General features: G+C 39.0%; 6 protein-coding genes across 21 annotated transcripts; 4 read left to right on the top strand and 2 right to left on the bottom strand.

Moving 5' to 3' along the window:
- The first annotated feature begins 868 nt into the window (after positions 1 to 868).
- On the top strand, positions 869 to 4,059 carry LOC103863710 (pre-mRNA splicing factor SR-like 1). 13 transcript variants are annotated; one of them, XR_004457363.1, is made up of 7 exons: positions 869 to 1,017; positions 1,384 to 1,722; positions 1,961 to 2,063; positions 2,345 to 2,397; positions 2,484 to 2,553; positions 2,768 to 2,839; positions 3,123 to 3,230. XR_004457363.1 is itself a non-coding variant. In XM_033289897.1 (6 exons), exons 2-6 carry the CDS (start codon positions 1,451 to 1,453, stop codon positions 3,831 to 3,833), a joined length of 1,038 nt encoding a protein of 345 aa, XP_033145788.1. In that variant the 5' UTR covers positions 892 to 1,017; positions 1,384 to 1,450; the 3' UTR covers positions 3,834 to 4,017. The 13 variants fall into 13 exon arrangements, 8 of the variants coding, with proteins under 8 accessions (XP_009139714.1, XP_033145788.1, XP_018513939.1 ...); XR_004457362.1 differs by lacking the exon at positions 2,484 to 2,553 and having other exon boundaries at positions 2,345 to 2,425; positions 3,123 to 3,211; XR_004457364.1 differs by lacking the exon at positions 1,961 to 2,063 and having other exon boundaries at positions 872 to 1,017.
- Positions 4,060 to 4,106: 47 nt separating this feature from the next.
- On the top strand, positions 4,107 to 6,081 carry LOC103863709. Of its 2 annotated transcripts, XM_009141465.3 has the most exons (9): positions 4,121 to 4,387; positions 4,463 to 4,522; positions 4,589 to 4,636; positions 4,872 to 5,004; positions 5,087 to 5,163; positions 5,304 to 5,402; positions 5,497 to 5,567; positions 5,652 to 5,742; positions 5,831 to 6,081. In XM_009141465.3, exons 1-9 carry the CDS (start codon positions 4,157 to 4,159, stop codon positions 5,945 to 5,947), a joined length of 927 nt encoding a protein of 308 aa, XP_009139713.1. In that variant the 5' UTR covers positions 4,121 to 4,156; the 3' UTR covers positions 5,948 to 6,081. The 2 variants fall into 2 exon arrangements, with proteins under 2 accessions (XP_033145793.1, XP_009139713.1); XM_033289902.1 differs by having other exon boundaries at positions 4,107 to 4,387; positions 4,463 to 4,636.
- A 212-nt stretch (positions 6,082 to 6,293) lies between these two features.
- Positions 6,294 to 7,458, bottom strand: LOC103863708 (microsomal glutathione S-transferase 3). Of its 2 annotated transcripts, XR_632073.3 has the most exons (5): positions 7,205 to 7,458; positions 6,982 to 7,057; positions 6,724 to 6,896; positions 6,426 to 6,555; positions 6,294 to 6,383 (listed from the first exon to the last, which is right to left on the bottom strand). XR_632073.3 is itself a non-coding variant. In XM_009141463.3 (4 exons), exons 1-4 carry the CDS (start codon positions 7,315 to 7,317, stop codon positions 6,480 to 6,482), a joined length of 438 nt encoding a protein of 145 aa, XP_009139711.1. In that variant the 5' UTR covers positions 7,318 to 7,458; the 3' UTR covers positions 6,299 to 6,479. The 2 variants fall into 2 exon arrangements, 1 of the variants encoding a protein (XP_009139711.1); XM_009141463.3 differs by having other exon boundaries at positions 6,299 to 6,555.
- Positions 7,459 to 7,530: 72 nt separating this feature from the next.
- On the bottom strand, positions 7,531 to 15,240 carry LOC103863855. Its single transcript, XM_009141620.3, has 4 exons — positions 10,576 to 15,240; positions 9,969 to 10,481; positions 8,209 to 9,673; positions 7,531 to 8,131 (listed from the first exon to the last, which is right to left on the bottom strand). Exons 1-4 carry the CDS (start codon positions 10,693 to 10,695, stop codon positions 7,662 to 7,664), a joined length of 2,568 nt encoding a protein of 855 aa, XP_009139868.1. The 5' UTR covers positions 10,696 to 15,240; the 3' UTR covers positions 7,531 to 7,661.
- Positions 15,241 to 16,685: 1,445 nt separating this feature from the next.
- Positions 16,686 to 19,949, top strand: LOC117133452. Its single transcript, XM_033289639.1, has 2 exons — positions 16,686 to 17,094; positions 18,608 to 19,949. The coding sequence occupies exon 2, from the start codon at positions 18,609 to 18,611 to the stop codon at positions 19,671 to 19,673; it is 1,065 nt and encodes a 354-aa protein (XP_033145530.1). The 5' UTR covers positions 16,686 to 17,094; position 18,608; the 3' UTR covers positions 19,674 to 19,949.
- A 1,726-nt stretch (positions 19,950 to 21,675) lies between these two features.
- Positions 21,676 to 25,894, top strand: ARF8-2 (auxin response factor 8). Of its 2 annotated transcripts, XM_009141461.3 has the most exons (14): positions 21,676 to 21,949; positions 22,042 to 22,151; positions 22,304 to 22,402; positions 22,513 to 22,569; positions 22,658 to 22,813; positions 22,895 to 22,979; positions 23,126 to 23,216; positions 23,303 to 23,467; positions 23,540 to 23,662; positions 23,743 to 23,818; positions 23,899 to 24,046; positions 24,122 to 25,119; positions 25,209 to 25,399; positions 25,491 to 25,894. In XM_009141461.3, exons 1-14 carry the CDS (start codon positions 21,907 to 21,909, stop codon positions 25,606 to 25,608), a joined length of 2,460 nt encoding a protein of 819 aa, XP_009139709.1. In that variant the 5' UTR covers positions 21,676 to 21,906; the 3' UTR covers positions 25,609 to 25,894. The 2 variants fall into 2 exon arrangements, with proteins under 2 accessions (XP_009139709.1, XP_009139708.1); XM_009141460.3 differs by having other exon boundaries at positions 23,899 to 25,119.
- The last annotated feature ends 406 nt before the right edge of the window (positions 25,895 to 26,300 follow it).

Raw genomic sequence — 26,300 nt, 5'->3', positions numbered from 1 at the left:
TTTGAAATCGTGCATAAAATTAGAGATTAGAGAAAATTTAGGGAATCAAGTTATTAAGTTCAAGAAATTAGAGATCGTGTGTTCATTTTTTTTAGAGACAGTTTGTTTATTTTTAAGACTGTTTTATTTTGCGATAGATTCAGATTTTTTTTTATGTTGATAACTATCAAATTCTATGATTTTAATGTCGATGATTTACCCCTTCAGCCACCTCTGACGTTATAGTGATGATTCATCAAATCTTGAGTTGAGCGGAATTGCAAGTCTTTGTCATCTTCTTTCATATTTGTTCTCTCCATCTATAGCAAAAATGTAAAAGAATCTTTTAAAACATAATTGACAAAAGCATAGAAAACTGATATCTATAAATTAATAAGCAATAGGTTACGTAGTAGTGATTATGGTTGCACAATGCATATGGATAATAAATATAAACGTAAACGTTATATTATTGTTGCACGACTATGAAACACTTACTTCTTCCTTTTGATAACGTGATGTACCTCTTTATTTTGATAATTCAACCTCAAATGAAATGTAAAGAAAAAAAGTTTGAAGGATTTTGTTTGTTAGAGTACAACGTAGAAGAAAGTGGAAATGATTTGATACTTATACAGGAGATGAAGAAAATAGTTTCAGAGGAGGATGTGAGTTAACGTGGGTAACTTTTTTTGAGAAAAATTAGGAATATAGGTAGTTACAAATTTTTTTTTTTGAACAAAAAGTAGTTACAAATATAAATTGCATAAAAAAGAGATAAAAACAAATCAATTAATTTTTTACAACTTTTCCACGTGTCATTATTTTATTCGTTAGGCGACTTGCGTTTTAGTATACAAGGGATTAGTAAAAGGGTCAAATAAAAAATATCGAATAATATGAGGTCATATTTGAAAGTTAGCCAATAATTATAAGCTGAGGCTTTTAATACGAGATCGCCGTTTGCGGTTCTTTGGTTTCCTCTTCCTCTTGAACGAAGAAGCCCTATAATCTCCATCACACTTCCTCCTATTTCAGGTTTTCTCCCTCTCTCTCGTCTACTCCTTGCGATTTCAATTGAAATAAAAGTTCAATTACTCTGAGAAATTCTTTTAACCGGCGCTGAAATCCACAGCTCCGAGTTGTCTCGTCTAACCCTAATCGGTAATGATTTTTCAAGTTCGGTTAGAAATTGATATCGAATTTCACTTTTTCTTTTCTGGGTTTCACGAAATTCAACTCCTTTTCGGTTTAATTTTACATGAGAGCATCGATAAGCGATTTCTAGGGTTTCGGGTGAATCTAGGATTTTCAATTTCGGGTGTTTCTCTTTAAATTGTTTATCATGCTTCCCTTGACTATAAAGTTTCAAGCTTTTAGCTTTGTTAATGTCTTCTGTTTCAGGTTTCGGGGAGAGAGAGAGAGTCGTAGTAGTAGGCTTGTGAGCATTTCATGGCGGAGATACAGACTAATGGAAGAGCATACGAGTCACTCTTGGAGAAGGTTCTTTCGATGAACATTGTCTCTTCTGACTATTTCAAAGAGCTTTATGGTCTCAAGACTTATCATGAGGTCATTGATGAAATCTACAACCAAGTTAGCCATGTGGAGCCGTGGATGGGTGGAAACTGCCGTGGTCCTTCCACAGCTTACTGTCTCCTGTACAAATTCTTCACCATGAAACTCACTGTCAAGCAGATGCATGGCCTGTTGAAGCACACTGATTCTCCTTATATCAGAGCGGTAAGTGAATCTTCTTAACCATTTTCTTGTGCATATTTGTGTGCTGTTTGTTTCAATACCTGTTCCTCCAGTTACTTTGATACCAGCTGAGTTGTTAGTCTATGTTAATAATTAGAGATCCTCTTAACAGTCAGGTAATAGCATTCTTAATCTCTGGGTTCCATCTGAAACTAATCTTTTATCATTCCGTGTTGAAGTTATGAGCCTACACGTAATTTTTTTGTGTGTTTCATAGCAGATTTTCACAACCAGAAACAAAGTTGGGTTCTTTGTGTTGCTGAGTGTTTCTCCCCACCATTATTAATATGACCTTTCTTTGCTAGCTGTATCTGCAAATCAAGGTTTGAGGTGTCTTTTCTATTTTAGATTCTCTTATCTCCCTAGGATCACCTCACTGCCCACTGCCCATTTAACAGTATAGAAACAGGCGACTGTGATAATAATCTGTCTAGCGTACCGATGGTCCATTTAAAGTTCTAGGATCTGTGTGAAGTTTTTTTCTCTTTTAATCGTGAGCTTCCTTGCATTTCATAGCTACGTTCCTCCATGTCATAACAACTTGTCTCATCTATTTTTATATGTTAATTGCTTTTGATCTGACCACGTGTTACTATATGTGCAGGTGGGATTCCTATATTTAAGATATGTTGCAGATGCAAAGACGTTGTGGACATGGTATGAACCATACATTAAAGATGATGAGGTAACCTTCTTTATCATGTTCTTAAGAGTAACATACGATTATGGATAACATTTTACAGATATCAAGCTCTCAAGAAATATACCGTACGCATTTGCCTGTCCATTCATCTGGATTCTTGTAGTTTGTGTGTGAGTTTAGCATCATCTTGTTTTTCTTTAGTTCCTTAATATGTATTTTAGAGTATAGAAGCTCTTGTTAGTATTCTAAATGAGGTGTTCATGAATTAGAGTTTGGATCCATACAGTAGAATGTTTTTGACCTGAATGGCTACAATTATAGGCATCTCAATTTAGTATACTGCTTTAGAAGAATAATTAAATATATTTATTTACTTTGCTTCAGGAGTTCGCACCAGGATCAAATGGACGGACGACGACCATGGGTGTTTACGTACGTGATTTGCTGCTTGGCCTGGTGAGTACCAAATAATAATAGTTAATATTTATTGGTTTTGCATCTGTACCTAGAAAATCATCCTAGTAGTAAGTTATCTTTCTGAAGAGCGTTCTGTGGTTATCTGCTAGAAGAGTTTACTTCATTTTTTGAATTAATACATAAGCGAAGAATATGAAGATGTAAATTTTCACTAGAATTTGACCATATAATAGAGTCATTTTTATCCATGCATATTTTTGAGCAATATGATGCGTTAATGTATTAATTCCTGAATCTGACTTTGTTTGTTTTGTTTTGGCAGTATTACTTTGATACATTGTTTCCACGTATTCCGGTTCCTGTGATGCGCCAGATAGTATCAAACCTTGAGAAGATGAATTTACCAACAAAACCATCAGGTTCAACAGGGGACATGTCTCGTGGCTCTGAAGACACAGCCCGTCGTCCACCATCAGTAAAAGCATCCCTCTCTGTTTCATTTGGGCAGCGTGCACCTCACCGTGCCTCCACCAGAGGCTCTTCTCCTGTTCGCCGTCCTCCACCTTCTGGTTATGACAGAAACGAAAGGGATGAACCGCAGCGTCGGTCCCCACGGAGGAGCCAGAGCCGAGACTATTATTCGGACAGAGAGTCAGATAGACAGCGGGAGAGAGACCGCGAAAGGGAAAGAGATAGATACAGAGAAAGGGAGAGGGATTATGGTAATGATAGGAGGTCAAGGCGTGACTATGAAAGCAGAGGCAGACGCAGTGATTACGAGGATGATAGAAGCAGACACGACCGTAGAAGCAGGAGCAGAAGCAGGAGTGTGCAAATTGAGCGTGAACCAACTCCTAAAAGAGACTATGGCAACAAGGAGAAAGCAGCTGCGACTGTTAACAGCAACCTCGCAAAGCTAAAAGATTTATATGGAGACGCGAGTAGTCAGAAAGGAGGGGAAGAAGGATATGGAACAAGGAGGGATTCAAGTTCAGAAGAAGTGATCAAGCTTGGTGGTTCCTCTTGGAGGTGAAAACAAAACCAAAAAAAAAAAAAAACTCTGGACTTGAAATGCTTCTTCTATGTTGTAGGATGATGCAATGTTGTTTTACTTTTACTGTTTCAAACTTCCAGCAACCTATTTGTTACAGAATTCATCTTTTCATCTTGAATTGCTTCGACCTTGTACCGTGTCTTGATTTTCTTACTCTACAACTTTGTTTATTCTGCTAAAAACATATATAAATTTAACTTTGGTTGTTAGTGGGGATGCAAAAAGGATTTGTCTTTTCTCGAAAACAATTTATATCCATAAAATCTAAAAAACTGAGTGTATCATCCATTTTTTGTATCAAGATGGATTCTCTTGGTCTGGTTCAGCCTCTCCACAAACTCTCTTCCACCATTTTCTTTTCAAGGCAGCGAAGAAGTCCTCGTTTGATTCCTTTCTCATCCTCCCTGAAACCACCGTTACCCTCGAAAAGACTCAATCTTTCGAAACCCTCTACCCTCACATTTGCTCTTGCTGAATCAGGTTCTCCTCAGCCTTTAGAAACAAGCTCGAAATCTCTTCTCCTACAACTCTCTGTAAGTGACAAAAACTCTGTTTTCTGATAAACGATGAGTCAGAAAAACTGAAACTTTGTTGTTGTGTTGTTGCAGAAGTGTTTCGATCTTCCATCAGATTACTTCCAGCAGCTACCAAGTGATCTTCGTCTCGATGTAAGCTTCCCTTCTTCCTCACTGCTTAGTGATTTGCAACGCCTTCTTTTAATTTTATCTTGCCAGTTAAATGATGCTGCCTTTGATCTCTCCAATGGACCCATCATCGATGAGGTTAGTTCCTGCTCGCTTCCATTGACCACCAAATCATGTGAAACTTGTTCATTGCTTAATGATTAGAATGTTTCATCCTTATTGTAGCAGAGAAGCTGTCTCTCTTTTTTTCACTTAGCGCCTTTGTTCCTGTTTTCACTTCATATTGCTATAGCTATTGTAGTGTTTTTGTATAAAAGCTAACATCTTTGCATCTCTTACTCGAGGGACTTACCTCTGGAATCTATTTTGGTAGTGTGGTCAAGAGCTTGGGGAGACGTTACTGAATCTGTCGCGTGCTTGGGAACAAGCTGACACATCAACCTCTCGTAGTTTAGTGAAGAAACTTCCCGAACTGGAATCTTCATTAACAGATGGTGCCAAATCAGGTAACTAGAAAGAAAGTTAGCTCTATTGTATGTCTTTCTACATCTAACTCATTCTCGTTTTGTTTTCTCTTTATTGCTTCAGCCTTTGGGAGGCGTCTGATATCTGCTGGAAGAAGGTTCAGGGGAATGGGACAGTATGGTCAAGGTGAATTACAGAAGGTACAGCATGAGACCTAGTAGGTGTGGTTTCTTCTACTGATTGTTTTGATTATCATAATGATTACCAGTCTTAACTCATCTAACTTAATCTGTATGGATCATCCATGCCTACAAGAACTAACGTTGCTGAGAACCCGCAGATTGCTAAAGCGATGATTACAACTGGAGAGGTCCTATCTGCAAATACGTCACCTGCCTCAGTTGGAAATGAATCAAAGTCAAACACGAGGATGTTTAAGGCAATGCTTTAATAATAATGATAATATGATTTCTCCTCTACGCTCACTGAAGCTACTTTTCACGGATGAGATTTTTTTCTGTTTAAAATTGCAGTTTGGGGAGCTTCAGGTTGCTGTGAGTCCAGAGAAAGCATACGCTGGAGCTGCCATTGCATTTGTCTTTGGGTATTTGTGTGGAAGCTTTGTTTGTTACTTTTGAGAAATGTCTCTTAACAACATTGTAAAACAGTTCATTCTTGGATTGAACAGGATACTTTCATGGCAAATCAGTCAGGGAATCCAAAGCATACCAGAGAGCTCATTGCAGTATGCTAATGACAATGCGTTGGTACTCGCAAAGGTTTGTGGTGTATACTGCATTCTCTTGTTTTGAGGGTTTTTAAATTAAACATTTGTGTAATGTATTATTTGGTTGTTCATCTGGGCAGTCTCTAAGAGGGACTCTTCTAGCTACGTTTTATGCGTCAGCCGTCTTGTCAGGCTTCACAACAGCTGGGCTTCTCCTTCTCGCTAAGCAGCTTTCATCAGAGAAAGACTCATCATAATCCTTCTAGGATGATCTCTAATATTAATAATGTTTATTATTGTTTCTACTACATACAACCTTTAATTCTGTCTAGTAAACTGTGGAATGGGTTGAGTTGTACTTTGTTTTAGAGCAAATGAAATCTCTTTGATATGAGTGATTGAAGTTGATCAACCAATAATTAGAGAGGTTGATGTTTCAGTGCATATGCAATTTCAGATCATCCATCAACTTCGACAGAATCTATTTATTGCCGGTGCTTGTTAATCACCATCATGCTCAAAGTTTCAAGGTTTTGGATCCCCTCAACTTGTGGTGTTAGCAGCTAAACCTACTCTTTATAATCAGTTTGTTAGCACCATAAGTTAAGAGAGCCATTAATCAATATTCTTTTCACCTGATTGACCAGAAAGTTGGCTTTATTACAACTACGAAAAAAACACTGAGCATTTAAACTCTGAGAAAGTAATCACAATGTTACAAAACTTGTAGAGAAACCAAAAGAGTGTAGCAATAACCAAAAGCATTTAAACAAACAAAGACCGTTAAGCTCAGGCGCGAAGGAGTGTAATGGCAAACGAGATTGTGCAGACGGCAAGACCTAGCATTGCCAAGAAGCCATATTTCCTGCAGAACAGTGGAACCGAGTTTGTCAATTACTTAGCTAGATTACGTGTAAAAGCATTTAGGTGCCTTTAGTTTAGTTATAAGGTGTAGTTAGTCTTTCGAGTTCAAAATTAGGAAGCCATAACTTGTTAAAGCATAAAAAAAAAAGGAAGAGGAAGAAGTAAAAACCCGATGGTGAGGCGCTTCATAGGATCACCAGTGGAATAGCCTTTGAAGTAGAAGAATCTGCTAACGTTGTAGAGCAAGCCAAGGGCTGTACAGATGCAAGGGTGCTTCATCCCACCAAGGATCATGAGTAAGAAGTACATCGGCATCATCTCTAGTGAGTTCTGGTGACCTCTCTGCCAATGCAAAAAAAAAAACCACCCAATTACGTCTCACATCTTGAAGAAAAAAAACACTGAGGGAAAGGAAAGTGTTTGAAACCTGAACACAGTTGAAGAGCTTAGCATCTTTGTTTTCAGACTCGGTTGCGTATAGTGTTGGATACGCAACTTTGTACCTGCAGTTTTGTTTTCAGAAAAAGTCAACGCGAGATCCAATCGAAGATTGAATATAGAGAAAAGCTCAGACGCAAAATACATAGATAAACTTCAACTCTTTTGTTGGGAAAAGCAAGAAAAGTGGATAAGAATAATGTTGTGGAAACCTCTTGCGAGCTCCGCCGACTTGGAATGCCATCCAGAAATTGAGTACACAGTAGAGGACTACGACGATGACAACATATCCGTACTCTTTGGGAAGAACATCTCCAATCGCCATTGATGCTACCTTCTTTGTTTTGTTTTTCAGATCGTCAAAGTGGAACAATGATCCAAACCCGTGTCGTTTTATCGACCAAGCAAAGTCAAAGAAGAACTCTTGACCGTTGTCGGCAAAAACATTTCAAAGAAGAGTTATAAATTTCTTCCTTCATTAGCCATTCAGTATGTTAAATTTTTTTTATTAAGAAAATTCGAATTCTATATGTGAAAATTTGGAAACCAAAATAGAAAAATACCATAATAAAATCATAAATCCCACACAAAGTTTTCATACCAAAATAAAAACTCAAAAAAAAACAAAACAGAAAATGAGACAATGAGACAATTTTTTTATAAAAAAAACTACCAACCACCTCTTCCCCTATTCCTCCCAATAGAAAGAGTTCCGAAACTCGAAGACACATCTTCCAGCAAAGCATCATTCATGGCATCTCTCAGATTCTTCTCATCAGCAGCTTCAAAGAAACATCCACGTGACCTTGCCTCGCTTATCAGCTTCCCCCATATCGAACCACTTAGTGCCAAAGTCGTCTCGTTCCCAACCACCCACAAACAATGCCTTGCTCTAGTCAGTGCCACGTTTGCTCTCTGCCGGTTGCTCAGAAACCCCACTTTGCCGTTACCGTTACTTCTAACGGTTGAGATGATGATGATGTCCTCCTCCCCTCCTTGAAACCCGTCCACAGATCGAACATTCAGAGTCAAAAGCTGACCTGATGGTAAGGAACCGACTCTCTCTTGGATGGCTCTGACTTGTCCTTTGTAAGGTGATATCACCCCAACATTCACCTTCATCTTTCTTGCACTTGAAACTGTTACAAGATTTTAAAAGCATAGTAAGAATAAACACAAACAGATTCATATTTTCTTAAATTACTAATCAAAATACCTTTGGAAAGATTAGATATGATCTCAGCAATCACAGCAACTTCAACCATGTTCTTAGGGCTATGTCCATCACCGAACTCTTCTTGTCCGCGACCAACGTTGATAAAAGAAAAGGAACCAAACATGTTTCCTTGAAGAAACCTCTTCTGATAAATGCTTTCTTGAACAACCGGAGCATCTGTGATCATCCCACTATAAAACTCCTTGTTAGGGAAACGGCTAATGGAAGGATGCATCCGGTACTGAACGTTAAGCAAGTGCTTGTTGTGACCAAGCAGAACCAACCTCTCAAACAAACTTCTTCCGAACTTCGCCCTCTCGCATTCCTCGTTATGAACCATTGCTGGTAACTGGTACTCATCTCCTATTAGAACAGCGTGACGCAAACCAGGAAGCTGCAATGCAGCAACTGATTCACATTCTTTAAGCTGAGCCGCCTCATCGACCACGAGAAGCTCTATACTTCCAGTTCTTCCTGGATTCAGTTCCGCAGCACCTGAGGCTGTGCAGAAGATTATATCCGCGTTTTGGAGACAAAATTTCTTGATATCTTCAGTTTCCAACAAGTCTGGAATCTCCTCAAAACATTTTGGTAGCAAACTTAGAGCCTGGAGACAGTCAAAAGTGACGAGTCTCTTGAAGCAGTCCATTTTAAAGCTTCCCTCTATCAACTGATCTCCTGAGCCATTCTCCTTCAAGAAGTATCTGACGCGTTGAAGCGCTTGACGGGCTGCCTCCATTTTCTTCACAACTCCAGGTGAAATGAAAGACTTTGGAAGATGAGTGTAGAGATCAACCATATCCGTCTCTAGGTCTTCACTTAAGTAACTAAAAGCGTCCCTGACAAACTCTCCAAAAGTATCTTTCTCCTCTTCCTCCTCAGATTGATCTACATAGTCACTGTAAGGCTCTGAGTTGTCCTCAAGTGGATCTACATAGTCATTGTAAGCAGACTCTGTGTTCTCAAGAAATTGTATCAGTGACTCTAACCTCTGATTCCAACCAGAGGATGATGGCGAGAACAGGTGACCAAGTTTAGCAATGCGCTCATCAAGAAACACATTGAGAAGATCATCCTTCTTGTCTATTCCCATTCTCTCTCGGTTTCCGGATAAGGCAATACTCCCCAGCCCACAAGTAGCAAGTTCTGACGAGCAGGTTTCCTTAAATAGAGCCAAAAGTCTCTGTGTTACCTCTACAATAGCTGTGTTTGTAGGAGCACACACAACTGTTTTGCACCGTAGCTTGAGAAGAGCAAAGAGAAGGGTCGCCACTGTCTTCGTTTTGCCTGTACCCGGAGGTCCCCATATCAGTTTGACAGTGTTCTTGTGACTACAGTTTGTTGTCTTCACGCAGCTCAAGATTGCAGCTTCTTGGGATTTGTTCAATTTGGTTGAACGGATTATATCCAAAACACGGTCAGAATCGTCATCGTCATTACCAAAACAAAAACACTGTTCTGTAGCCTGTGACACAAGCAAAACAACTAATCACCAAACTGAAGCATAAAATAAACCACTGTTTTAAGATGGATAGAGAAAAAAAAAAGTTAATTAATCTAGAAGCAAAAATAAAGCACTTCAAAATTGTTTTAGTGCACATGCTAATCAGGTTAACCATGCTATACAATAAACATTATAGTGATAATATATAATCCAAGTGATATATTAAAGTTATAATCACTGATATGAAGTCTTATAAACTAAACCTATAAAATCTATAAGCATAAATTTATACACAAGATTATTTCTTCACACGCACCTGGTTATTTCCCTGAAGAACACTCTGGATCAGAGTCGAATTAGCTGCTTCGTTGTGCAAAGCATTCCAAATTCTTGTGTTTGTTGTTAAAGTCGTGAGGGAAACACCAAAACGAATTGAATGTTTCTCACCAGGAGATAACGATCTAGACACATGCACAGAGATGATAAGATCACCATCCATCTTGAATACGTAGGCAAGGAGTAAGGGATCCAAGTCATCAATTCTTCTTGGCCTTGTCTTGGTCAGAGCAATGAGATCTCCACATTTTGGCTGGTACTTGGCACTAAAATTATCTTCATTGCTTAATGTTATGTCGTAGAGCAATGTGTTCGACGAACTTCCACTAGATTCCTTGATCCTTTTCTCCATAGAATGTGTGAAAAAGACAGGAGACCTAGATAAAGATTTTAAGCTCGAGAACAACTCGGTTCGAGTTTCTTCGAGTAGGTGAGGAATGAAGCAGTGAACGTATTCATAGACAGTTCCAAACCTGTCTGGTATTATCTTTCTCTGTTCAAAAATTACACCACTGATGAGGAACATGATATAAAAGTAACAAAGATAAAAGCACTGTTGACCAAAGGGGTGGAAAGAGATCACAAACCTTTTGCTTAAAGAGGTCTCTGTTGAGAATATCTTTGATAGACCAAGAAGATACTCTATCAAACAGAGTTGTTTTCTCGTTTTTTTCCACGGCCCTTCGTCTTTCTAAAAGATTATTCATCAGAGAAACAGCGAGAATCAACCTAAGTAAGGTTAGAAATGTTTTAAGAAGCAAGCAACGAAAATGACAAGTAGAAAGCAAATGGAGTACTTTAGAGGACTTTTGCAGAAGAATTTATAGAGACGAAGAAAACAAATCTGGTGTAACTCTTACTATCACTTTCGTCTACATTAAAAGAAAGAGGAATGCCAATAGTCCACAAACTTCGGAAATGATATCTTTCAACATTTTCCAAGACACTCTTGTTAATTAGTTTCAATATTCTTCTTTTAATTTTATTTAATTAAATGCAACTATGAAGTAACCAATGAACCGAATATGGCACTTCTTGGGTTATTCTTTCAACATTTTCCAAGAAACTCTTGTTAATTAGTTTCAATATTCTTCTTTTAATTTAATTTAATTAAACAATTGTTAATTAGTTTCAATATTCTTCTTTTATCGCATGCTAAAGTCAAGTTATACTTATAGGTACTAGAAACGTTTCAATATTCTTCTTGGGTTTTATTACTCTCTTATGTAATATTCAGATAAGGATTAAGCCGAAAATATGAGAAGCATGTTCATTATGATGGCGCCAAAAATAACCATTTACGAACGTCGAAAGCTAGTTTAGGTTAAGTTCCAAATATAGCTGTTAATTTCTCTCAATGCCCATTCCAATTTGTTATGGACATGTTATCACGCTCAGTTAAAACTTAAAAGCACTCTAAATGAGCTGAATACCAAATTGGGTAATGGTTAAAGTGGACAAAACTAAATTGACAATATGTATACCTAGCCATGGGGGTTCGTTTCGTTTCCAGGTCAGTTCTTCGGTTTTTGGGTTCTAGAGGTTTAGCATATATTCGGTAATTTAGAAATTTTAGTTTGGTTTTGGTTCAGTTTTTTCGGTTCTCATTTTTGTTCGGGTAACAAAGTTAGGAACCGATTAATAACCAAGATAATTTTGGATCCTATTTGGTTCGGGGTTAGTTCAATTTTTTTGGTAATTCATGATAAAAGTAAAAAATCCAAGATTTTCGGATTAAATGTCATTTTTTGGATTTTAGATAAAAATTTAGATAATTTGGATAATTTAAAATATTTTGGATAAAAGTATCATGGTAATCATTTTTTCGGTATTTCAGTTTATAAATAATATTTTAAATTATTTGATTATTTTAAAATTGAATATAGTTAGTATTTATAAATTATATTATATAAATTTGGATATCTATTCGGTTCTTGATTTAGTTTCAGTTTGGTTTTGATTTGATTTCAGTTCAGTTATAGTTCTTTAGTTCTAGAGATATATGATGTGATTGTGTAATTGGTTGGAACCAAATCTGAATCAAATCCCCTTTTCTCCGGTTCTATTTAGTTCTTCAATTCCAAATATGATTAGGTATGCCAAAATTTATAAAAGTTTTAAGATTTTGTTAATTTGAAAAAATTTCATGGTTTTTTCTTTGACATTTTTCAGTTTTGTTGTAAGTAAGAAGAGAATTAAAAAAGAATTTGTGTACCTTAGACTTATACCATGAATGATGAGCTTTTTTATATATAAATACAGCTACTTGAGAACTAAGTTAGAGAACAAGTAAAATATTGAAAAAATGAACAAATCAAATACTTTCCAGACATCACATAATATTTATAACATTTCTACTTAGTGTCCGTGTTATATTAAAGTACTTTAAAATGCACAACATGGTGCTTCGTTAAAACCATTACAAGAAAAATCTAATGAGAAAACTATGGTTAACGAAAAAGTGCAACATGTATCACTTCCCTTCGTGTGTACATAACATAATTCAAGATATTTGAGACGTAATTATATAAGGTGAACTAACTTACTGAAAGTAGCATTATGTAATGTAGAGCTGAAAATTTTAATCATTGCCCACGGGCCCTGCTCCGAACCATTTGAAACTTTTAAATCGCGGGTGCAGGTGCGGATCGAGTTTTTGAGTCGGGTATGGGTCAGCCGAATTTGAATCGCGGATATTCGCCAACCCGCAAATTAAAAAAAAAGTTTTTTTAAGAAAAGAAAACATTTTTCGTAAAATATATAAAAAACAATAAATATTTATATAATTTTAATTATAAATATATTATTTTATATAGTATTTTTTTTAAATTAACTATTTTATAAATAAAAAATAATTATTATATAATTAGAAAATAATCATTTTTAATTAAAATAACTATTTTTAATATAATTAATATTACCCGCAGGTTTAGCGGATTACCCGCGGGTTTTAGCGGAGCGGGTGCGGATATAAAAGTTTTTGTTTGCGGGTTATACGGATCGAGTTTTTGAATCGAAAAAATGATTCGACCTGCGGCGAGTCGAAGCGGGTTGACCCGCGAACCCATCACTAATGTAATGCCTTAGTGAGTAATAGCCAAACTGTCACTTGAATGAACATGTAAGACATGAACACCACTATTTTTCTGCAGTGGATGAGTGATACGATCATGAACGGTTTCACCATCGATCAAGATGACAAGGACTGCCCACATGTTAATACAGATAGTTAGACCATTGATCATGACAATGTGGACGACCCAAGTAAACTTGCGATAGAACTTGGAAAGGATCACAAGGATCATGAGCTCAAATGGGAAACCAAGACCACTGTAATTGTCTTGAAAATAAGAAGAAGACATATCTTTAGGTTTATTTATTCTTAAAATTTTAAAAGTGAAATGGTTCGTTTTCAAGATGCCGGATATCTTTTAGATCTACACAAAGCCCAAACATATATGATAAATTTTCAGGATCGAGCACATATATATCTTGGTGTTTTCAGAAACAAACACCTGTGGCCCATCTCTTCCAATTATGCGGAGCTTATCACACTCCATAGAGCACGTAGAGAGTGTGTATGGATGTTATGGTTTTGGTGACATTCAACAATAAGAAGAGCTAAACCGGAGCTGGTTCAATTAGCGTCTTGGTACAAGGTTATAAGAAGGTGATAACCGGGATGGTTATTGGAATCGGCTTATGACATAAGTGTACCGGTCTTCTTTATATATAGAAGAAGAAAGGTGATGTCAATCTATTGAGAGTCAGCTGATTTGAGCTGAGAGAGAAAGGTTGTTACAGAATCAGAGAGAGAAAGAAGATCGTTTCTTGAGTGTGCTGTACTTGTATCATCTCTTGATCATCTTCTTTGTAAAGACTCTTGGAGTGATTAGTGAAACCTTTTGCTTGTGCCGTCAAGCCCCAGATGTAAAGGATCCACATTGGATCCCGAACTGGGTTACCAAATTCTCTGTGTCTTTCTTTACGTTTTCTTTAGAGTTCTTATTCTATCGAACGAGTGAGAGAGAGTTGTGAGAGTTAGCGATCGGGAAGAAGCATAACAGAGAGCTAGAACTTGCGATCTGTGGAGTTCGTTAGGAGATTCGATTCATCACAAAGATAAGATCAATAAACCAATACATATGTTCTTTTTTAAAACATAAAATATTAAATTTCATTTAAAAGAAAATACTCTTGTTTACGGCATGAGCTACTTTGTTTATGACTTAGTTCCTAACAATGAACTTTGGTAAACAATCTATGTTCTATGTTCCCACAAAACCAATCCAACTTTGATAAGTGGTCTCTGTCCTTTTGTCGATTCGTAGAGTAGCTATTTTGTTCTTGACCTGCCTGTCGATCAGCCGAAATAGAGTATCTGCTGAACGAGAAAGGTAACCATGCTTCCTACCGTTGCACTCTCTCCGAATGGTGTAGACAGCAGCCTGAAACACGTAGCAAAGAAGGAATCTGTGAACTAGTGAGATTCTTCCATGCATGAGATGGTACATAATGTCCTCCCATTCGGTGGTATAGAGGTTCCCTAAGAGATTTTGCGCCAGCTTCTTCCACAAGGTGGAAGAGTAAGAACACGCAAAGAAAACATGACTTCGCGTTTCCAGGTGTTGGTGGCAGAGTATACAACTTCCATCAATTCCAGTGCTCCACATAGCCATTCCATTTCCCGTAGACAATACATAATCAGCAATTCTATATGAAGATAATGCGGCATGCGTTGCTCAAACGAAAAAAATATCAAAAGCGATAGAACTAAACATATACATCCGAAGTTCTTTTTATACACTCAAAAGCTCAAAAAGAATAAAGAGATTGAGGTAAGATACGTCCAATTATGTGAAAATACAGTTAACGTCTTCACGAAATCACTTTCTACTCTGGTATTCATAACATTGGGATGCATCATAAGAAAATCGATGTTTTGTATCTCGCACCATAACTTCTCTTATACTTCCTTATAATAATCGTTCTTTAATAATTTACTAGATCTCGATCTGCGCAACCGCGCAGATTTTTGTTTCAATTATTTTTATATAATTTTTTTTCAATTCTAAATTGGTATATATTATAATATATATGTGTATATCAATTTTTAAAACATAATAAGTTTACAGTATATTTTTTCATTGAATAGATTTTTTCAAACTTTCACATGTATTTGTATCTTTTTCTATATATATATTTGGATTATTATTTCATTATTAAAATCGTAACTATATCTATAAAGATTAGTAAGATATTGTTTTATTGTCATATTCAAAGATATTGTAATATTTCACAAATTTAGAAAGTTTAAGAAAAATTAAACTTTTCGCTTCATAGATTTATATTATCGAGTAAATAATTAAACGTTTAGTTTTTGTTTAATTTTTAAAATAAACTATATAGTTTTAATTTGTTTTCATTGGTTTAATGTAGTAAATATTAATCATTGTTAGATAATATGATTTTTGTTATTTAAAAAATAATTTTTATAATTTTAAAAGTTAACATCGACAAATATTGAAATAATTAACATATGAAGGTATATTATTACAACATTAAACTATATCTATTTAATTTATACTATCCATAAATTCAATGGGTTTAAATCTAATTATTAATAACCCAATAAAAATTTCTGGTAGAACTAAATTTAAATGATAAGATTAGAGATTAAATGTAACATAACTTTATAGGAATATGTACATTATGTCCATTTTTTCAAAAAATCACATATGAATTAAAGTCGTGATTTCTGTTTTAATATATAAGATGTTACGTGAGTGTTATTTTAATTTTGTGGATATAAAATTTTATCATTATTTAAATATGGGGATATAATAAAATTGGAAGTGTTTAAATAGAGCTGCTTTTGACCATATTTTCAACGCGGATCTAGCAAAATAAGCTCGAACAAAAACAAAAATTGAATTATTTTGATAATATAAAGTATTGTATATCCTTAAAAGTTAAAACAAATTATGGGAGTATTTGGTGTTTCATTCATCAATGGATGGAGAAAAATGTTATAATAAATAAATAAATAAAAAATAAGAAAGCTAACATTTATGACATGTCTATCTCTCTCTCTTTAAAACTATAGTATAATTGATTGTCCTTTTCAGCGAATCCAAGTAATAAGAAAATAAAATAGAAAAACAAATAGTAGTTAATCAACGGTCAAGATCTGGAGAGCATAATCCAACGATGAAAAGAGGTCACTCAGGTACTGACACCACCTCTCATAATTCTCGTTAGTAGGACCCTCTCTCTCTTCCTCTTTCTTCTCCACTGTGCTCATGTTCGAACCGGGTCGGGTCGGGTCGGGTCCCTTATAAGAAGAAGAGGAAAACCACTCACTTTCACCCCCACGCACTCTTCTTTCTCTCTCTCTGACACATATTTCTCTCTCTCTCTCTTCTGTTGTGAAAGCCAAAGTGTCTCTCCTCAGACAGTGATGGTACTGCTTCGAGGGATTTAGTCTAATGCCCACCAGAAGCTAAGTGGTAGAAGAGGTTCTTCTTCTTTCATTCTCCACAAAGATCTCGCGAGAGAAGGGGTCTTTTAGCTACCTTTTGGGCTCGTCTAGTGTGCTCCGTGTAGTATTCAAGCTCTGAAGATGATAAGCAACATACTCTGGTTTTAAGAATAAAAATGGGGTTTATTCAGTTTCCTGGGTTCTTGGGGTTTATTGTAACGGCCCGGTTCCTGGCCCATAAAAATTTCCCAAAGAATATGGGCTTCTCTACGGCCCATTTAGCAAAACCCTAGGGCTTCCCCTTCCCTTTACTATAAAAAGAGATGCAGTCTCCCTTTTCGCCTCATCACAAATCTGAAGCGAAGCTCTGCAGAGAATTCCCGGAGGTCGAAAACCCTAGCCGTCGAGCTCTCTCTCCTTCTCTCCTGCGCCGTCTCTCTCTCTCCTCTCTCTCTCCCGCGCGTCGCTCTCTCTCTCTCCCGCGCGTCGCTCTCTCTCTCTCTCCTCGCCGTCGCACGCTCTCTCTCTCTCTCCCTCTCGCCGGCGCCGTGAAGTGGTGGTGCTGACCAGATCTCAACCTTCTCAAATCCTCGTTTCCAGATCCAGATCCAGATCTAAGACTAAGGTGGAGTGTTTCGAACCCAACCTTCTTTCATGGTTCTGTATACTCCTTTATGTTGGAGTTAGGCTTGATTAGACCCTGATTGGGAGTTAGGTTGATAGGACATGGTATTGCTAGGATGATAGATGAATGAATCATGATGCATAAGAACCCTCATACTGATAAATGGGACTTGATGAACTGAATTGAATTGTCGTGGTAATGATTGATTGGTAGTTGATACTTGTATGTTTGGTTGTGTTGTCCCATGTGTTGTTGTGATTGAAGTTAGGATGCTAGAGAGGAACAAATGCTAGGATGATAGATGAGCAATGATTATAAACGTTATTGAAGTAGAACTTGAATGCGATGTGTATTGTGTGTGACACCGATAACGGGTGGCGTCTAGTGATTTAGTCCAAGTTCAAGTATGAATGAAAAGGGAAAGTAATTGGGAATGGGGAGGATTAAGTGAAAACGATAAGGAAGTGAAATGATAAGTAAAAGTATGAAAGAAGGATGTTAAGGTTAAGCATGGGTGGGAAAGCATATAGAGAGTCTAAGGTTTGTAGGTGGGGTAAGTGGTCCAAGCTAGGTATCCATAGGAGATGTGGCGAATCCACATGAATATGGAAGCACCCATAGGAGATGTGGCGAATCCACATGAATATGGGGTAGAAGCCTAGTGGGGGGCTACCCACTGAGGAAAAGAGGAAAAGAGGAAAAGAGGAAAAGATGAAAAGTTGAAAAGGATGTGCATTGTAGGGTTTTAGCTCATGGTCGGGTAACGGGGAGTTAAAGGTGTCATAGGGTCGGGTCGGACGGACAAGAGGAGTCGGTTAAGTCTAGGGTTTGACGCGTGTGGCAATGAGTGAGATCATTGTATTGATTGATCGCTAGGTTGTTAGAAATGAATGGAAGTGATTGTGGAAATTGCAGATAACATTAGGAAATGATGAAAATGCATTAACTGATTGTAGTGGCTAGTCAGTCCTAGTTCCCGCATGGAGTAGTATAGAGTGTCATGCGGGCAGGCTGGTCTAGAACCACTTCACTGAGTAACTTGTTGCTCACCCCTCCATTTCCATTTTTCCTGTGCGCAGGACTGTAAGTAGAAGTATATGGATGTGGGTATGACGGTATTTCAAAGAAGGTTATGCGCTCGTCTCTCGGGACCAGTAACGGGACACGTAGGGTTGTCTAGATGAGTAGACACGTGTCCATAACGCCCCTTCGATAACCCCGGTCGGACTCCGGGGAATCGGGCTGTTACAATTGGTATCAGAGCGGGTTAAGATCCCTTAGTTCTGTCCTAAGGGATCGGCATTTCCGACGTTTAAAAAAAAAAAAAAAAAAAAAAAAAAAAAAAAAAATATTTTTATATATTTCGTTTTCGGAAAAAAAAAAAAAAAAAAAAAAAAAAAAAAAAAAAAAAATTTTGCAATATTACTAAGTATTTTCGGATTGTGAAAGAATTAATTGAAAATCCCACTATACCCATACTTCTATTATGGTTCTGATTGAAATTTTATTGCAGGATGTTTTCGCTTGACCATTACGAGTGGAGGATGCCGCGTATGCACTACGGACGGAGGAACACCAGGGAGTATGCCCAAAGGCGTCACTATGACAGGGAGGGTAACTTGGTGCTACCCATGTTTCCGGATCCTGAAGAACAGTACAGGGAGTTCCCATTCAGGTACCCGCACGAGCAGACTGTGAGGCATAAGGTGTTGATGCCTCATTTCCAGAGGATGGCTATGGAGACACGCCTACTGCAGGGCAATGCGAGGTTCCAGCTTGCAACCGAAGAGGGACCCCCGAGGAAGCGTGGCCGTCCCTGCAAGACGCCAAGTGCAGCAGGGGGAACCCCAAGGGCGTTCACCGGGAAGTGCCAGTGTGGAGTGCTGAGCAAGAATGCTCAGGAGGACCGATCAGTCGCTGGATACACGGAGGACTTCATCAACCAAGCCAAGCTGTGCAAACCGAAGAATGCAGAGACGTGGTGCATATGGTATAAGAACGGGCTACGCCAGGAGCTCCAGGCGCAGCTGAGGGGTGTTTTGGAGCCCTTGGAGTTCGCGTTAGTGAGGCGGATGGCAGGTTTCGCCATGGAGGCAGAAGAGAAGATTGCAGCCGATAAGGCCGCTCTCTCGAGCATGGAAGGAGGAAACCCGGGTGGGGACGTCGATGGCCATGAGGTGCCGGTAGGGACACCCGCTAAGGGAAAGCGGGGGCGTCCGCGAAAACCACCTGCAGTAACATGTGATTGTGACGTACTGGTCCAGATGGTTCAGAAGCCACGCAAGGTGAGAGATTACCTGGAGGAGTTCTTGGATACGGCCAAGATGTGTCAACCGAAGCCAGCTGAGGAGTGGTGTCATCTGTTTAGGGCCGGGCTACGTGGGGATATTCGTGAAGAACTCGTGGGAGTCCTGGAGCCTCTGGAATTTGCACTGGTGAGAAGGATGGCTAACCAAGCACTGCATGCGGAGGAGTGGTTGGCGGGAAAGGAGGCGGAGGCCGAGGAGGACCGCGTCGCAGAGGGCGATGAAGACCTGGGATCCGAGTCCCGCTGCCCCTCGCCATGTCAATGTGGCTAGACGAGATCCTAGAGACGATTCGTAGGAGTAGGACACGTGTTTCGCTATTGGTTTTATTTCATTTTATTGGTTATTGGAGTTGGTGTTCCTTCCCTTATTTACGGCATTCTGTATTGTGCAGATGTGCTGGGTTTTCTTTTACAAACTATTGTAGTCCTACTCCTTTTATTATTTATGACATTCCTTCGTTGGTTTTAAAGATCCCAGTAGAGTTATCGTGTCATGTATGCCTCCCTTGATTGTTGTGTGAATGTGTGAATCCATTTTGGTAACGAACGATTGGTCTGAAAGATGTGGGCTTTGGAATTCGGGGACGAATTCCGATTAACGGGGGAGGATTGTAACGGCCCGGTTCCTGGCCCATAAAAATTTCCCAAAGAATATGGGCTTCTCTACGGCCCATTTAGCAAAACCCTAGGGCTTCCCCTTCCCTTTACTATAAAAAGAGATGCAGTCTCCCTTTTCGCCTCATCACAAATCTGAAGCGAAGCTCTGCAGAGAATTCCCGGAGGTCGAAAACCCTAGCCGTCGAGCTCTCTCTCCTTCTCTCCTGCGCCGTCTCTCTCTCTCCTCTCTCTCTCCCGCGCGTCGCTCTCTCTCTCTCCCGCGCGTCGCTCTCTCTCTCTCTCCTCGCCGTCGCACGCTCTCTCTCTCTCTCCCTCTCGCCGGCGCCGTGAAGTGGTGGTGCTGACCAGATCTCAACCTTCTCAAATCCTCGTTTCCAGATCCAGATCCAGATCTAAGACTAAGGTGGAGTGTTTCGAACCCAACCTTCTTTCATGGTTCTGTATACTCCTTTATGTTGGAGTTAGGCTTGATTAGACCCTGATTGGGAGTTAGGTTGATAGGACATGGTATTGCTAGGATGATAGATGAATGAATCATGATGCATAAGAACCCTCATACTGATAAATGGGACTTGATGAACTGAATTGAATTGTCGTGGTAATGATTGATTGGTAGTTGATACTTGTATGTTTGGTTGTGTTGTCCCATGTGTTGTTGTGATTGAAGTTAGGATGCTAGAGAGGAACAAATGCTAGGATGATAGATGAGCAATGATTATAAACGTTATTGAAGTAGAACTTGAATGCGATGTGTATTGTGTGTGACACCGATAACGGGTGGCGTCTAGTGATTTAGTCCAAGTTCAAGTATGAATGAAAAGGGAAAGTAATTGGGAATGGGGAGGATTAAGTGAAAACGATAAGGAAGTGAAATGATAAGTAAAAGTATGAAAGAAGGATGTTAAGGTTAAGCATGGGTGGGAAAGCATATAGAGAGTCTAAGGTTTGTAGGTGGGGTAAGTGGTCCAAGCTAGGTATCCATAGGAGATGTGGCGAATCCACATGAATATGGAAGCACCCATAGGAGATGTGGCGAATCCACATGAATATGGGGTAGAAGCCTAGTGGGGGGCTACCCACTGAGGAAAAGAGGAAAAGAGGAAAAGAGGAAAAGATGAAAAGTTGAAAAGGATGTGCATTGTAGGGTTTTAGCTCATGGTCGGGTAACGGGGAGTTAAAGGTGTCATAGGGTCGGGTCGGACGGACAAGAGGAGTCGGTTAAGTCTAGGGTTTGACGCGTGTGGCAATGAGTGAGATCATTGTATTGATTGATCGCTAGGTTGTTAGAAATGAATGGAAGTGATTGTGGAAATTGCAGATAACATTAGGAAATGATGAAAATGCATTAACTGATTGTAGTGGCTAGTCAGTCCTAGTTCCCGCATGGAGTAGTATAGAGTGTCATGCGGGCAGGCTGGTCTAGAACCACTTCACTGAGTAACTTGTTGCTCACCCCTCCATTTCCATTTTTCCTGTGCGCAGGACTGTAAGTAGAAGTATATGGATGTGGGTATGACGGTATTTCAAAGAAGGTTATGCGCTCGTCTCTCGGGACCAGTAACGGGACACGTAGGGTTGTCTAGATGAGTAGACACGTGTCCATAACGCCCCTTCGATAACCCCGGTCGGACTCCGGGGAATCGGGCTGTTACATTTATGGTAATAAGAAGCTTTGTCTAAAAGTCTTAATGGTTGTGGGGGAAGAACAAAGGAGATGGAGAAAGACGAGTTTGTGCTTCTTCTTGAACTGAAGAGTTATAGCTGCTATAGTAGCTGGAAGTGAAAGAAATTAGATTTTGTACGGAAGACAAAATTAGGGTTTTTATTTTATTTTTACCAATTTCAAAAGTTAGCAGTACCTTTTTGTATCTTGAATATTCTCGACGATGAAGCTGTCAACATCTGGATTGGTTCAACAAAGTCATGAAGGTTTTGTTTCAACTTCAGTCTCTGATTTTTTCATCCTTTTTTTGTTTTCTGGACATGTTTCTTAGTTCTTGTGTGTGTGTGTGTCTTAATAGGAGAGAAATGTCTGAACTCTGAGCTATGGCATGCTTGTGCTGGACCACTGGTATCTCTTCCATCATCTGGAAGCCGCGTTGTCTACTTTCCACAGGGTCACAGCGAACAGGTTCTTAGACTTTTTTTTTTTTTTTGGGTTTAAAGATTTGTTTGTGAGTGTTGTTGGTTGCAAAAGAAGATTAAAAGTATGGAGGAGCTTTGCTTTTCTTTACTTGTTTTATATTTTGGGGCATTTCCATTAAAATTGAAGTGTACTTGTAGGTAGCTGCTACAACTAATAAGGAAGTTGATGGTCACATACCCAATTACCCAAGCCTACCACCACAATTGATTTGCCAGCTCCATAACGTTACAATGCATGTGCGTAGTTAATTAGTTCCCTGTCCCTTTCCACCTTCAATTTTTTTACATTTTTCTTTTATAAAGTGTGCTTTGTAAGTATGGGGTTTCGTTTTTCTACTTTTTTTCAGGCAGATGTGGAGACGGATGAAGTCTATGCTCAAATGACACTTCAACCATTGACACCGGTATGGTTTTATAACCTAGAGTTGCTGTTTTTTTTTTCCAATTTACAAGTTAAAACGTTAGAGTTGGGTGTTTTGGTGGTGTATATAGGAGGAGCAGAAGGAAACATTTGTACCGATAGAGTTGGGGATACCGAGCAAGCAACCTAGCAATTACTTCTGTAAGACTCTTACAGCTAGTGATACTAGTACTCATGGAGGGTTTTCTGTTCCTAGACGCGCTGCTGAGAAAGTTTTTCCTCCACTGGTAGTGTAACACTTCTTTTTTCTTTTCTTTAGCTTAACCTGCGGAATAATTGTGAATAATATATTGATTCCCCTGTTGCAGGATTACTCACTGCAGCCACCAGCGCAAGAACTGCTCGCAAGAGATCTCCATGATGTTGAATGGAAATTTAGGCACATCTTTCGTGGTAGGTTGTTTCACATTAACTAGGATTATCGTTTTGTTATGTTCTGAAGTAGCAATGTGCTTGTTTGGTGAAGTTGGAGACACTAGAGCTGCTCTATGTTCTTATAATGGACTTGAATCCTTATTCTGTTTTTATTAACCATGCAGGACAACCCAAACGGCATCTCCTAACTACTGGGTGGAGTGTATTTGTTAGTGCTAAGCGACTAGTAGCTGGAGATTCTGTCATTTTCATCAGGTTTTATTTTCTTTCCTTGGTGCATTCATTCACTTTCTGGATTATAATCATTTATTATTATTATCTTTAAACCCTATTTACTTCAGGAATGAAAAGAATCAACTCTTTTTGGGGATTCGTAGAGCGACTCGTCCACAGACGATTGTACCATCATCTGTTTTATCTAGTGATAGCATGCATATTGGACTCCTGGCTGCTGCTGCACATGCTTCTGCAACCAACAGTTGTTTTACTGTTTTCTTTCATCCAAGGTTCTTCTTCTACTTCCATCCCATACTCTTCTCTCCCATACCATACTGATTTTTCTCTGCTTGTGGTTGCAGGGCTAGCCAATCTGAGTTTGTGATACAACTTTCCAAGTACATCAAAGCCGTTTTTCACACCCGTATCTCAGTTGGGATGCGCTTCCGCATGCTCTTCGAGACCGAAGAGTCCAGTGTCCGCAGGTGATGATGATGATCTTCAAAACTGTGAAAACTATTGTCATTACTTTTAACATGTAGTTCTGACAGACAACACCTTGCAGGTACATGGGTACTATAACTGGTATCAGTGATCTGGATTCTGTTCGTTGGCCCAACTCTCATTGGCGATCTGTGAAGGTAGGCATCATCAAAAGCCACGTGACTTCGTTTTATGAAACACTGATGATGATTTACTCCCAATACATTTATTGGTGTAGGTTGGTTGGGATGAATCGACCGCAGGGGAGAGACAGCCAAGGGTTTCTCTATGGGAGATTGAGCCTCTTACTACCTTCCCCATGTATCCTTCTCTGTTTCCTCTCAGGCTCAAACGTCCTTGGCATGCTGGCACTTCATCCTTACATGGTATCCATCCACCATTTGTCTCTTCTCCTAAACTTTTAGTAGCTATTAACTTGAAATCACTATTGGTGTTTACAGATGGAAGGGGTGAATTAGGAAGTGGGCTACCATGGCTGAGGGGAGGTGGTGGAGGAGAGCAGCAAGGTTTACTTCCTCTAAATTATCCATCTGTTGGTTTGTTTCCATGGATGCAACAAAGGCTGGATCTCGCTCAACTCGGGACTGATAATAATCAGCAATACCAAGCAATGCTGGCCGCTGGATTACAGAACATGGGCGGTGGAGATCCTCTCAGACAACAGTTTGTCCAGTTGCAAGAGCCTCCTCCTCACCACCAGTATCTTCAACAATCAGCTTCCCACAATTCTGATTTGATGCTTCAACAGCAGCAGCAGCAACAGCATCTGATGCATGCTCAAACTCAGATTATGAGTGAGAATCTTCCTCAGCGACAAGAAGTTAGTAAGCAGCAACCAGGTGGTGGTGGTGGGCAGCAATCGGTGGACCAAAATGCATATCTTAATGCTCTTAAAATGCAAAACGGTCAACTTCAACAGTGGCAGCAGCACTCGGATATGCCTTCTCCTTCTTTCATGAAAGCAGATTTTACTGACAAATTCCCAACAACAGCTACTCCGATGCAACAAAACTCTGCCTCTCCTGGGTCTGGACATGGCAGCAATCTTTTGAACTTCTCTATAACCGGTCAGTCTGTACTGCCTGAGCAGTTAATGGGAGAGGGCTGGTCACCAAAAGCATCCAACACTTTTTCTGAACCGTTGTCACTTCCACCACAAGCGTACGCTGGGAAAAGCCTTGCTCTAGAACCTGCAAGTGCCAACGTGAATCCTTCTGTATTCGGTGTTGATCCTGGCTCTGGACTATTCCTCCCAAGCACGGTTCCTCGTTTTGCTTCTTCTTCATCAGGAGGAGATGCGGAAGCTTACCCAATGTCACTAGGGGATTCAGGGTTTGAGAATTCCTTATACAACAGCTGCATGCAAGACACAACTCATGAGTTGTTGCATGGAGTTGGACAGATTAGCCCCTCCAACCAAACCAAGAACTTTGTAAAGGTTGGGCTGCTGGGTTTTGGTTCTTTCTCCACTGGTCTCAGTAATAATACTGATGTTTGTTCTTACAAAAAAAAAAAAAAAAAATGCAGGTTTATAAATCAGGTTCGGTAGGGCGATCACTAGACATCTCCCGATTCAGCAGCTATCATGAGCTGCGAGAAGAGTTAGGGAAGATGTTTGCTATCGAAGGGTTGTTGGAAGACCCCCTTAGATCAGGCTGGCAGCTTGTATTCGTTGACAAGGAAAATGATATTCTTCTCCTTGGCGATGACCCCTGGGAGTATGTTCAAAAAACTACTCTCTTCTTCTTCTTACAGTTATTATTAAGATACTTTTTTTGTGAACTAGCCATGTGTGGAAATGTGGTGCAGGTCATTTGTGAGTAACGTTTGGTACATAAAGATACTATCGCCGGAAGATGTGCAGGAAATGGGGGATCATGGTGAAGGCAGTGGCGGGTCTCTCCCGCAAAACCCGACCCAGCTCTAAAACCTGCGACGTTTGAAGTCGCTTCATTCCACTGATCTTTATATGTTGTCATTCGTCGCATCTCTCTCTCTCTCCTTTTGACGTTGGTAGAAAGAAACATAATCAATCATATCTGTGAGTATGGGTCCTGAAACTTGAGGGCGTACTTTGTCTTGGCTTTGTATTAGACACTCTGGTCACAAACATAAGAACCTTTCTAGGCTCTCTACTTTTCTAGTATCATTGGTTCTATTTGGGACGTTGAAGATTCCTCTCCTATTTTAGTTCTGGAAAACATTTTTAGACATTAATTTCTGGTTAAGCCGGAGTTTTGGTCAATACCGTTAAATTCAAAATTGCACAAAAATCTAGAAACTAATCGGTCATCTAAAACCTTTTCAAAAAACTCCTTAAATGCTAGTATCATGTAATTTGTATCAGTATAACTATAAATGGTTCATATATTTTTATTCAAATAAATAATTTCTTGGATTGATATATGAATCGCTATATATAGAAATAAAGTATTTGGGAAATTAAATTCAACTATATGAGTCCATAACATTGATTACATTCTTCATTGGAAAAATCACTGTACATGGAGAGCCCCATATAGAAATAAAGTATTTGGGAAATTAAATTCAACTATATGAGTCCATACATTGATTACATTCTTCATTGGAAAAATCTCTGTACATGGAGAGCACTATGAC

The sequence above is a fragment of the Brassica rapa genome, chromosome A04 (genome assembly GCF_000309985.2).
Source record: "Brassica rapa cultivar Chiifu-401-42 chromosome A04, CAAS_Brap_v3.01, whole genome shotgun sequence".
NCBI classification, from domain to species: Eukaryota; Viridiplantae; Streptophyta; class Magnoliopsida; order Brassicales; family Brassicaceae; genus Brassica; species Brassica rapa.
Note: the sequence above shows the minus strand (reverse complement) of the source record. Positions and strands in the feature narration are given on the sequence as shown.

What these genes read in the sequence shown, in the direction of transcription:
- LOC103863708 (XM_009141463.3), bottom strand. Translation starts at nt 7,317, where the DNA reads ATGGCGATTGGAGATGTTCTTCCCAAAGAGTACGGATATGTTGTCATC. An exon ending in GTCGGCGGAGCTCGCAAGAG is followed by an intron (nt 7,058 to 7,204) that starts GTTTCCACAACA and finishes ACAAAACTGCAG; the next exon opens with GTACAAAGTTGCGTATCCAA. An exon ending in ATGAAGCGCCTCACCATCGG is followed by an intron (nt 6,556 to 6,723) that starts GTTTTTACTTCT and finishes ACTGTTCTGCAG; the next exon opens with GAAATATGGCTTCTTGGCAA.
- ARF8-2 (XM_009141460.3), top strand. Translation starts at nt 21,907, where the DNA reads ATGAAGCTGTCAACATCTGGATTGGTTCAACAAAGTCATGAAG. An exon ending in GGTTCAACAAAGTCATGAAG is followed by an intron (nt 21,950 to 22,041) that starts GTTTTGTTTCAA and finishes GTGTCTTAATAG; the next exon opens with GAGAGAAATGTCTGAACTCT. An exon ending in ATTTAGGCACATCTTTCGTG is followed by an intron (nt 22,980 to 23,125) that starts GTAGGTTGTTTC and finishes TTAACCATGCAG; the next exon opens with GACAACCCAAACGGCATCTC.
- LOC117133452 (XM_033289639.1), top strand. Translation starts at nt 18,609, where the DNA reads ATGTTTTCGCTTGACCATTACGAGTGGAGGATGCCGCGTATGCACTAC.
- LOC103863855 (XM_009141620.3), bottom strand. Translation starts at nt 10,695, where the DNA reads ATGAATAATCTTTTAGAAAGACGAAGGGCCGTGGAAAAAAACGAGAAA. An exon ending in GAGACCTCTTTAAGCAAAAG is followed by an intron (nt 10,482 to 10,575) that starts GTTTGTGATCTC and finishes ATTTTTGAACAG; the next exon opens with AGAAAGATAATACCAGACAG. An exon ending in TTCTTCAGGGAAATAACCAG is followed by an intron (nt 9,674 to 9,968) that starts GTGCGTGTGAAG and finishes CTTGTGTCACAG; the next exon opens with GCTACAGAACAGTGTTTTTG.
- LOC103863709 (XM_033289902.1), top strand. Translation starts at nt 4,157, where the DNA reads ATGGATTCTCTTGGTCTGGTTCAGCCTCTCCACAAACTCTCTTCCACC. An exon ending in ATGGACCCATCATCGATGAG is followed by an intron (nt 4,637 to 4,871) that starts GTTAGTTCCTGC and finishes CTATTTTGGTAG; the next exon opens with TGTGGTCAAGAGCTTGGGGA. An exon ending in CAAACACGAGGATGTTTAAG is followed by an intron (nt 5,403 to 5,496) that starts GCAATGCTTTAA and finishes TTAAAATTGCAG; the next exon opens with TTTGGGGAGCTTCAGGTTGC.
- LOC103863710 (XM_018658423.2), top strand. Translation starts at nt 1,432, where the DNA reads ATGGCGGAGATACAGACTAATGGAAGAGCATACGAGTCACTCTTGGAG. An exon ending in CATACATTAAAGATGATGAG is followed by an intron (nt 2,426 to 2,767) that starts GTAACCTTCTTT and finishes ACTTTGCTTCAG; the next exon opens with GAGTTCGCACCAGGATCAAA. An exon ending in GTGATTTGCTGCTTGGCCTG is followed by an intron (nt 2,840 to 3,122) that starts GTGAGTACCAAA and finishes TTGTTTTGGCAG; the next exon opens with TATTACTTTGATACATTGTT.